The sequence below is a fragment of the Drosophila hydei genome, unplaced genomic scaffold (genome assembly GCF_003285905.1).
Source record: "Drosophila hydei strain 15085-1641.00,03,60 unplaced genomic scaffold, DhydRS2 tig00000290-arrow-arrow-pilon, whole genome shotgun sequence".
In the NCBI taxonomy this organism is placed as follows: Eukaryota; Metazoa; Arthropoda; class Insecta; order Diptera; family Drosophilidae; genus Drosophila; species Drosophila hydei.
In genome coordinates this window covers 233,088-245,000 of record NW_022045704.1, presented here as the reverse complement: position 1 = coordinate 245,000, position 11,913 = coordinate 233,088, and the positions used below count along the sequence as shown (strand labels likewise).

General features: G+C 38.9%; 1 protein-coding gene across 1 annotated transcript in view; it reads left to right on the top strand.

Moving 5' to 3' along the window:
* Window positions 1-4,768: 4,768 nt before the first annotated feature.
* The window catches only part of LOC111603233 (headcase protein), a 99,647-nt gene continuing 92,502 nt past the window's right edge, over window positions 4,769-11,913 (top strand). Inside the window, 1 exon segment of the mRNA XM_023320737.2 lies at window positions 4,769-6,287. Coding sequence (XP_023176505.2) covers window positions 5,095-6,287 — 1,193 coding nt within the window. The 5' untranslated portion in view covers window positions 4,769-5,094.

Below are 11,913 nucleotides of genomic sequence, written 5' to 3'. Positions count from 1 at the left end.
TCAATTGGAAACGCTGACTTCATTTCGTTTACATATGTAAGAGAGAAGGTAGAGGCACAGAGTGAGCAAGGAAGATAGTCGTAATAGAGAGCAGTAAGAGCAGGGCGGCCCACGCCCATATTAACGCCCACGCCCCGGAGCTATGGCAAGCCAAGATAAAAAAGACCCAAACAAAATGGAGTTTGAGTTATTTTTGGCAAACGAAATAACGGCACCCTTCGTGCACAGCTGGGCTCATAAAAGCGCGTCTATATATACCAGATATATGGCTATATATACATTTCTTATATATACATTTGTGGCGTTATGTATTCGACTGCGGACAGTGGTTGTCATGCCAGCATGAAAAATTTCAAACCCTATTTTGGGTTTCAAAGCTGCTTCCGATTGGATAAATGCGGGAGTATGGGTAATTACAAATAATACCCAGCCACACACACGCACATATATATATATGTATATAAATATATAAATATATATGTATAGGGTATATGGGGATCTGTGCATCTGCTGTGTACCACTGACACACCCTCGATGGGCACAGCTGAGAGCGGTAGGGGTCGAAGGGAGTTGCGGCTGCTACCACCGCCAACTCAATTCGAACTTGATTTTTGCATCTATCAACTTTAAAGTAAGAGTACAGTGAAAACCATCAGCATAAGAACCACAGCTAAAATACTTCAAATGCTAGAGCTATGATAGATATACGGAATGTGAATCATTTTGGAATGCAAAACATTTCAACTGAGGACTGCACAAATTGAGATTTGGATAAAAAATTAAAGATATTGGTACATAAACAAGACATATTGGTACAAAAATGAGAGATATGGATACAAAATTAGAGATGTTGGTACAGAATTGTGAGATAATGAAACCAAATCAAAAATATTCATACAAATTGGAAATATTGATATATATTGATATAAAAATAGAGATTTTGGTTCACAAATTCGAGAAATTGGTACAAGAAATTTGGAAACACAAATAGGAGATATTTGTACCGAAATCAGAGATATTGGTACACAAATGGGAGATGTTTATAAAAAAAAGAATGTATGAATGTAAAAGAAAAAAGTAAGATTTATATATAAAAAGGCCTACTTTAGTACAAAAAATTAGTTTTTAGTGCAAAACGTGGAATTATGGAACAAATTAGAATTTGCATTTAGCAATACGCAGAGCTTTCACTGTACTCGCAGGTTTGTTTGCTTCTTGGCCGCAATGTTTCCTTCGGCGGCTGATATCGACACGCTTTCTCACACGCAAAACAGGAAGTCTTGGAAGGTCTTGGAAGTCTTCGAGCTGGGTGTCAAAAGCCGATGTTTAGACCGACATTTATTTATGGCAGCCCATGCCATGGCCGTGTCCAGGGGCTACGTTTTCTGCAGCCTTTAGTTGCCATTAATTATGAAAATTAAAGTTGATGCGTGTCGTCGACGTCGACGTCGCCAAAGCTGAAGCTGAATTATGGACTCAGCCGCAGGGCTGCAAATTTTTGCTGCGCTGCGATCCCCCATTAAAATTAGGTCAGCGCAACGGCGCACAATAAAATAATAAGTAAAGAAAATAATAATAAAGGAGAAAACGAGAAAAGAAAAGAATTCATGAAGCAAAAGCAACGCAAACTAGCCCAATTCCAACTACCTCTTCTGACGCCTGTTCTTTGTGTTCTCCCTCTCAGTCTGTCTCATTCTTTACGCCTCGATCCTTCCAGCTAGAATAACAACAAGCACACACATGCATACATACAAACACACACACATGCTTATGTGTGCGCGCTCACCCATTCACACTGTCGAACTTATTACGCAATGGCTGCGATCTGCCTACCTGACTTAATTATTATATCAGAGCAGCTACCCCTTGCTCCGACCGCTCACACACACACACGCGCGCAGGTAGACAAGCAGGCAGGCACAAAACTACGCAGTTTTTGACTTTGCCAGTTGGACGCGACCAAGGCCTTGACTTTACCAAGTCCTTCGTTAAGGAATCCTATAAGAAATACACACACACAAACAAGTATATCTACATGCATATATATGTATGTATGTATGCATATACATGTTTGTATGCGTATGCATATACATACATGTTTGTATGCATTTGTGTGCTTTCATTTGATCTACTTTTTGCTTACATTTTGCATAACACGCGCGAGCAACACAGCTGCAGAACTATCGAATGTATTATCGATAATATAATGTACATATGTATATACATACACACGTATATGAAGCACTTAAATTATTGCTGGATGAGAACAGTTTTTCCTTTGAAACAGATGATGAAATTCTGAATATACCCATATGTACATACAAACATACATACACTTATATGTATACAAAATCATATACTTATACATACATATATGCATTCATACATACTAACATACATACAGAAATATGTTCATATGTACTTAAACATCTACAAATTCATGCGTACATATAAACATATAGTCTATAAGATTACATACATGTACATATGTATGTATAATAATATATTTCTTGAAAATATCGTTAGTGACATAATAAAAACAAATTAGCATGCAAATGCACATGCGTACCTACATTGATATATTTATGCATACACTAAATATACATACACAAATATATATAAATGCACGCATATACTATACGTATATACAGTATGTATATGTAAATACAGTATGTATATGTATATAAATAAAGCTCATCCTACACGTGCCCTTATTTTGGTTTTGCCTTTATTATTTTTTTTTATTTTTTTCGCAACACGCTTTGCGTTTCGATTTTAATACAGGACTCTAAAAGGGAAACAGCACAATTCAAACGTACATAAGCAAGCACAACATATACATATATACTGCATACATGCATACATATTTACATTCATACACATAAGTAGAAGAGCAGTCGATGATGCGAAGAGCGCAGCAGAGAACTACGACGATACTGACACCAACAGCGAAAAAGCATCAGAACAGTATAATAAATAAATGAATACCCTACATTTATGTTGTTTATGAATTCAAGTCTATACACACATGTGATTTGTAATATTAACCGAAGCCATTAAGCCATCTAATTCATAATTATAAGAATATTTTTATTTAAAAGGATTTATTCTTTTCATAAATCATACGAACAGTTTTTGAGAATGTTGAAAAGCTGCATATTCCTTGCAGCGTGCCAAAATACTCGACTTAGCTCGCATGTTTCCATTTTGCTTTTGCTGTTTTATGCCTTCGTCGCCTTGCTTTTTTTAATGCCTCTTTTATTTTTGTTCGTGGGCCATTGTGTTAAGTTGCCTATGTGTGAGTTCTTATATACGTTAATGTTGTCAATGCATATGTGTGCGTGTGTTTTTGGGATTATATACCAAATTGAAGCACAGTCAGCAGTAGACGGGCTGCAAGGGGTCCCGTCCCAGTCAAAACCGAAACAAAGTAGATTCAATGGCAAGATGTACGCAAATATCCACATATACACGTATATGTTTACATACATACAATGTATATACATTTGATAGTCGAAAAGGAGACTGGTAAGCGATTTTGGCACAGGTATCAATATAAATATTGCGGCATGTAGCCATTTTCTTGAAATATGATAAATGATGATTATATATATACATATATACAGTCCTTAGAATATTTAGTTTTTAATACGTTCCCTCGCTGCCAGAACTTTCGTGGTCACTTTTCAACGAAAGGCTACTCGACAACCCTGTTCAACGCAGTCTGTTGTTTGTTTTGCCGGCTTTTTTGCGTCACACACACATACACGAGCACCACGACCATGCACACATTACCTTCATACATGTTGCTGCTGGTGCGCTGTCGAGCATCTGACGACGCAGCGCAGCGCAGTACAACATGTTGTAGGGGAAACGGCTTGCGTTCGCATCATGTTCGAACCGCATTGAAAGTGAATTTGAATAGAACTTTTCGTTAATATCTCGTTCTATCTCCCTTGCTCGCTGACTCAAGTGTCGCACGCTCCACCAACCAACCCCCATGGATAATACATTCCCAAAAAACCACCCCGCCCGACGTCTCTATTTTTAGCGCCAAAACTTGTACGAAATTTTCCTCAAATGAAAAACAAGCATTTTCCGCAGCTAGGTAGCGACGTTGTTTTCGGTGGTGGTGGAAAGTGAAAACCAGCCAACCAAACCACCCCAACACCCACCCACCCTTAAGCAACAACAACAAAAAGTAAAACTTGCAACTGCGCTGCCAGCGTCGTGGTTTGACTAAACGCTGCCGAGCCATGCAGCGGCTGTGCAGCTCGACCGACAACATCGAACTGCTCGACCCATCCACCCACCAACAACAACAACGACAGCAGCAGCGATAATACATGTGCGTTTGTGTTGGCTCTGCCGGTCTGGTGTGCATGTGTCAGTGCGTGTGGTGTGTGTGTGCTTCGAATTTCAGTTTCAGTTTGTTGTTCGGTCGCTGGGCTGTTCGGCTGTTCGTGTGTACCGTTCGTTTAGTTTAGTTGGAATTTCGCTTTTGATCTGGTTGGTTGTGTTTTTCGCAGCGCTCTCCGTTCGCCGTACTTGAACAAAAATTGGAAGTGGGCAAAGCGAAACAATGCAAAATCAGCGAAGAATATAATAAAAAAATAAAATTAAACGGCATCAAATACATTTCATATATATTTTCCTACTCAGTAAATAACACAAGATAATATGCATAAAAGACAGTGTGTGGTGTAAAAAAACAAAACAACAACCGGCGCCGCCAAATAAACAATTTTTGTGCGTGTGTGCGAAAATTTATAAAAATAAATAAAACATGTAAAAAATCAAAACTTAACTTGATAAAAAAAAATAAATTTTTGATACTAGAAACGCGTGTTGTAAACTCAGCTCAGGTATAAATTAAGCAATAAATTAACAATAAAAACATAGACTGCAATTTTGTGTACACTTTTTATACAGTTAAATCGAAAAAAACGGTAACAAAAAATTTTAAGAACAAAAAATTAAACATGCTGAGGCAGTTGCTTAGCAAGGCTTGAAAAATAATAATAAAAAAAAAAATAAAATCAAGAAAAGGAAATAGTCGAGAGCAGGAAAAATTTGTTAGACACGTGCGAATTTATGGCGCCGCGTCGCAGCAGCAGCGGGAACACTCAACAGCAGCAGCAGCAACAACAACTTCAACAGCAGGAGCCGCCGCAACTCTACAACTTCGCCACTCCACTCTCTACAAACATGGCGCCCATGCAGCAAACGCTCAGCGTCGGCGTTCAGTTGACGCGCTGCTGCTATCCTAACGGTGAATGCACCAAACTTGACGCCCTAATCGCGCTGGACGAGCACAGTCTCTCCGACTATGTGCGCGTGCTGTGCAACAATGAGAACTGCAACGAGGGTCAGTACATGCATCGTGATTGCTTCGATCAGTGGGAGGCGGGCGTGCTGCAGCAACTGAAGGCGAGCGCCAGGGCGCGCAGCTGGTCAGAGCGGCAGCGTATGCAGCAGCTGTGGACCAAAAAGGGCTACGATCTGGTCTATAAGAACTGCACCTGCAAGTGCGGCCGCGGGCATTTGCGCAAGGATCTGGAATGGCCGCCAACTGGAATTTGCTTCCAGCGGTCGCTCATTAGCAGTGGCAGCGAAGACGATGACAAAAAGAAGGCGAAGAAGAAGCGAAATCGCAATGCCAATGGAAATGCCAACAACAACAATAACAACAGCAACAACAACAACAACGCCAACAACCAAAAACAAGCTGTTGCACTTGCCCCGATCAACACGAATGCGGCGAATATCACGCCCAATCCGAATGTGGGCGTAATTGGCTCTGGCTTGCCGCATAACAACAATAACAGCAGCAGCAACATCAACAACCATGCAACTGGCTTGCAGCCCAGCGTTGTGGCCACCCTCAGCAACATACTCATGAGCAGCAACAACAGCAGCAGCAACAATAGCAACAACAATCACAATGTGTTGGGCCTGGATTTGCGTGCCCGCGCTGGAAGCCTATCTTCCAGCGGCTCCAGTTCGCCATCGGCCTCGCAGTCCAGCGCGGACAGCTCGCTCTCGCCCGTGCAACAGCAGCAGCAGCAACAGTTGCACTTCCAGCAACAACAACAATTGCAGCTACTGCAGCAGCAGCAGCAACATAACGGTCTAGGCTTGGCCAAGTGCCTGTTGCAGCCGCCAGCACCGCAGCTGCCCGCCTTGGCCAACATCAGCGGCTTCAAACCGCTCGCCAGCTTCGATCAGCAGCAGCTCGTGCAGCAGCAGAAGAACAAAGAAGTCGAACTCTACTCGGAGCGTGTGCGGTAAGTTAACTGTAAATACACTTTACCCTTATAGTGCAGCCCCCACGGCTCTCCCCCAATTTCAATCAAGACGATTGAAATTAAAATTGAAAATTTTCCAACATGTGGGCGCAATGTCAATAATTCAAAATGAAAAAAAGTGAAAAAAAAAAAATAAAAATTTTGTTTACACTAAACGACAAAATTAGGAAAAAAATGATTTGTTTTTAAATAGTCGAATTTATTTATAAGATTCAATAGTTCATTTTTTTTAATTTATTGTAAAGCTAAAGTTTAAGAATATTTGGAATGCTTACATTCACAACTGTATCTCATTTCCAAGAAAATCTTTTACATTGTTAAGTTGTGTTCTCTACAAAATTGATCTGAAATAGATTTTTGTTGCTATGCCGATTGACATTAATTTCGTGTTTGAAGGCAATTGTTTGTTCGCAGTTTTTTTTTGTCATATCGCTGCGCTTATATAACCTTGATATTTGCAGCATCAATTCTCGCTCGCAAACAGCTGCCAAAAAAGATTAATCCATGAAATTAATTCAAATAATTTGTAAATGTGTATATTTTAAAAATGTCTTTTAAAATAAATCACAATATCATTTTATTTTTTGTAAATACTTTCAAGGAAGTTCGATTGCATTATGCAAATAAACCAGACTTAATGACACCGTGCTATATGTCTCTTTCTCTGTTTCCCTCAGTGCTTTACTTCCTTTCGCATGCATGTTCACTCACTCGCTCGTACTCTCTCACTGATCTTCCAATGCTGCTTCGCCGCATTCTGTTTGCGAATTTCAAGCGTTGCGTTTTTTTTTGCGCTTTGCCATTCTGCTTGTTATTTCCTTTTTGGTCGCACATTTATTATTTATTTATATACGTACGTATGGGTGTATGAGTGTTTGTACTTGTATTACGAGTTTCACTTTTATCGAATTCAGTTTATTTATTTTTTTTCTTTTCTTTCGCTCGCCGCTTGCTTTATCTTTTTGTATGTTTTTATCCATTACTTTGGGTCAATGTTTGATATTCGCCTGCTCCTTGCCCTCGCCGTATCTCTTTGATTGAAGATTTTCTCTGACACATGTGAGACGAAATTAATCATCAAAATACTGGAAAATGTATCAACAACCGAAATATATATTAAGAACTATGTAAATTCTTACACACACACATTCCTAGATATCTGTATGTGTATATACTTTTATTTTCATTATGCCCAATTTTAATATTTCCGTTTCTCAAAGCGAATTCGTCGTTGGGCGCATTAAAATTTATTCCACTCCGATAAAATACAAATGTGTGCGTGTGTGTGTGGGTGTGCGCGCTCGTCAAAGAGCAAAACAAGCAGCAAATGTTAAACAACATGATGACGGAGACGAAGAAGAAGCGGAGCACAAATAGAAGCAAAAAAAATAAAAAGATCGTGCTTGTGTATTTGGTTGTGGCCCTCTTTTTTGCTCTTATTTCTTGTTGATTTCCAAGCTCTCCTCTCATTTAACACACATATACATGCACATAGATATACTTACGGTCGAGCATGTTTTGCTCTTCCAGTGTTGTTTTTTTCTTCTGTTGTTGTTGGTGGTACATGTTTTGCAAAGATCTGTGCAGCCTGGGCCTGTGCCGTATTCTTAGTCCGCGATTACCCTTTCCCTGGCCTTTCTTCATTTGTTGCTCGTTCAACCCCCAAAAAGAAGACAAAAAAAACAAACTTCTAATTCCCTTCATTCTTTTAGGCTCTCTTCTTCGCATTTTGTGTTGTGCTGTTGTTGTCCAGTTTTCAAGGCCGCAATATTTGTTTTTATTTTATTTTTTTTTTCTCTCATTTGCTCTTGTTTTCCCAGCTTTCGAATATTCTTTGTGTCTGATTCGCTGATTTAATTTTGATCTGTTTTATTTTTGCTTCAATCGCTCAGTTGTTGCGCCTATGTGACACTCTCTCGCGCGCGCTCTTTTTCTCTTTCAAAGACTTGCCGCAAAACTTGTGCCTGTTTTTGCTTATACATTGCATTTGCTGCTTATGAAAAGAGAGTAAAAAAACCGGCTGATTTGTGTTATTTTCTGCGTTTGCACTTTTTAATTCATAAAAGCAAATAATTTTTTTATCGCTTCTTATTTCTTCTGAGTATTTGTGTTTTGCTGAATATTGTTGTTTGCTATTTTTAGCGCCACACGCGGCAGCATTATTTTTTTTTTATTTTTGTTTTTGATAAACAAACGATTTAAGCACTCTTGCGACTTTGGGATTTGCGCGTTTGCGGCTCTTTAATATTTATTTAATTCGCCCTTCCACATTTGCTGCTGCCAGCGTGCCTAAACTCTGCAGAGACAAACATGCTCATACTCACACACGCACACTGATGTGTGTATGTGTAACGTGTTTGCCGGCATTTTCTTTTTATGTATTCGCCGTATTCAATGTCAAGGTTAAGACTTATTTTATGTATTCATTTTGTTTGGGCGTTTGTTTTTATGATTTTTTATTCTCTGCCGCTCTTTCGTCTGCTTAAAGCAAAAACAAACTTTTTTGTGCAGAAAGCTCTTCCTGTTTGGAGCAGCAACAACAAAAGCTAAAAGATTTCTCCCGCTGCTTTGTCTGCAAATGATTTATGCCCCCACCGTTGTGATTAGTCATGGTCTGTGCACAGTGCCACCCTTCTCTCTCTCTTCCCCTCTCTCCTTGCCATTTCCACTCTATTCAAATGTCGCCTGTCCGTCTCTTCACACCCACGTGTTGCGAATGGCTGTGCGTTCGGTCGTGTGCTTAAAATCTATTGCCTCTTTTACTATTCTTTACGTAGGCACTGCACAGCCACGCCTTCTCCCCTATTCCTTTCTCCTTGTCTTCCTGCTTGCAGCTAAATACACGATTCGTGAACTTTCTTGAAGAAATGAGGGAAATAAACAGCTAGAGAATGGCGCGCGCGCTCAATTGCAAATAAATTGCGCAGGGCACAGCGCCGCAAATGGTTGGGTTCGCGTGAATAGTTGTAGTTGTACTAATATGCATTAGAAAACAAAAAACAAACGCAGCAAAGCAACAAAAACAAAAGCGGAATATGAAAAACAATTACCAAGTGTCTACGAATTTGTTTTTATCGACGCCATCAGGCGCAAATCTTTGCCTCGCCCTCGCTCTCGCTTGGAAGTGCGACGTGAAAAATTATACTTAACAAGTGTGCATAATGTTTGCGGGTGGGCACGGCTAACGAATTTCCCTGGGATTATGCTTTTTAACTTAAATTAAATTAATAAGAATTATTCGAAATAGTTATCGATAACAAGTAATAAAGCAAGTATTCGATAACAGTTTCGATTTATTTATATACTACATTGCCTTGTTCATTATACAAACCGAATAGTCTATTTATACTTATTTATGGCAATTCGGCAGGTGATCGATAATGTTATCGATTAGATTATCACGTACTTCATATGTGAAAACTTATAGTTTGGTTCGCAATAAAAATTAATAAGTATTCACAGCTTTTTACTAATATGATCTCAATATTTTATCGATCGTGATATCGAAAACCGATTACTTACACATTTGTATTTGTGCTAGATGCCTATATATTCTTATCATACCCCTAGTCGCATTTTAGCTGTGTGGTATTACGAGTATTAACAAATTTCGCACGACTCTGGTTTTTAGCTGTCGCTGATTGTATGGAACTGCGACGGAGGCAGTCGTATTGGACTGCCCGCCCGATCCATTTAAACCATATCGTACAGCTTGAAAACATTTATATATATATCTGCTCATATATATATAAATATATATACTTGTGTGTAGTAAAAATTATGAAATAGTATTATTGCCGAGTCGCGTCACTCACATTGCCAGATGTCATTTGCAAATTGTTTTTGCTTGGGCTGGGCAAGGGGTTGGTATCGGCGGGGGATACGTTGCGGCGGGAGGTATTACCCTGTTATTCATATAACACTAATTGAGCACGTTCCAAAATTGTCGTCTAGACTTGAAGCATAAAATCTGCAATGTAAAAATTTTATTATTGCGGAAGCAAATTTCCATTACATTGCATTAATTGTTGTTTTTGTTTGCTGGTTTGCGAGGCGAATTGGAATAGGTTCTCACTATATCAATATATCAGGCATATGGACGTATAAATAGGTATTTTGTGTAAGGTTAGGTTTTATTCTGTTTTTGGGAAAAATAAACTTTTGAATAGGGGCCGCAGCGAAGCATGAAATAAACTGAACTCGAGGGGCGGTCACAAGTCAAAGGGCATATGGCTTGAAGTCCATTTACAGCCAAATTGAGGAAACATTAAAAAAGACGTTGACACTTGGCGTTAAATAATTAGAAATTATTGCTGGGCACGAAGTAAGGATATAAAAATGGGCTTTTCATTAAAGAAATTCTAAAATTCCGAAAAATTTATGTCAGGGAAAATGAAATGTAAAAATAGCAGTGCAGCTCAAATCTTTAACCGAATAAAAAGATAGTTGCAATTGCTTAAAATAAAATGCAAAGAAATTAAATTATTGTTGAGGACTTTAGAGAAAAGCATTGAAAATCAGCTGTTCATAAAAATAGTAGTGCTGTAAGAAATGGAGAAAAAAATAAATAAAAATACATGAAAAAAAAATTCCAACAGTAATAATATTATTAATTTAAGACTTATATTCGAAAGAGAAGTCTTATCGTTAGACTTATTAATCAAGTCAAAAATGATAAAGAAATTAAAAATATTGTATATTGTATATATCTTCAAGTAAACTATTCTATGGGCAGATACCTGCCTAGCCGCAGAACCCATTTGCAAATTAAAGCAAAAACATTCTTGTTCAAGGGGCAGAGCTGGCAGCAAAAGTCTTTTATGAAGAAGGCAAATAAGCTATGCAGTGCCGAAACATTTTGGCTCGTAACTCACCCAAACCAAACTCTTTTTTTTGCCCTGCTACCCACACTTGACCGCAAAAGCTATTAATGAAATCTTTGCCCAAAAAACGCATGCATACCTTACACATACATACACAACTGCAGCTGGCAAAGCCCACACGTGCGTTAATACAAGCATATCATATGCCAAGCACCCAGTGGGAAACAGTGGTTCTAAAAGTGCATGCAGAAGTAGTGCTTAAGGCAGTGAGAATTGAAAAATTGTTAAGAAATAGCAAATTAAATTTTAACTTAAGATTAAGAGTAAGTTGTGTAATATTTAACAATATTTATTGTAAGCTTTTCTACTGGGTATGCATATAGGTACTTATACGTAAACATATATGTATTAAACTGTCGTCTGCCTGCGCCTACGCCGCACACTCAGTTGCATGCAACGGCGCATGTCTGACGTCCTATCTACCTCTTTCCCTCTGATCTGCCCCCAACTCTAGTCGCATTTTCATTGCCAACAGACAATGCCAGGGCAAACTCCATTACACACGCTCACACCCACACACACAGACACACACCGCTACACCCACCAGCAGCTGCATACACAAACACACTGCAAAGGAGTCGCTGGCTTATGGCCAACATGCTGGGCAGGAAGCATGTGGAGTAAAATGCTGAGCCAACTGAAGCCTTTCAAGTTGCCAAAGCCGGCAAAGAGCCGCAGTGTATACGCTTATATATATATTATATATATATATATATATATAT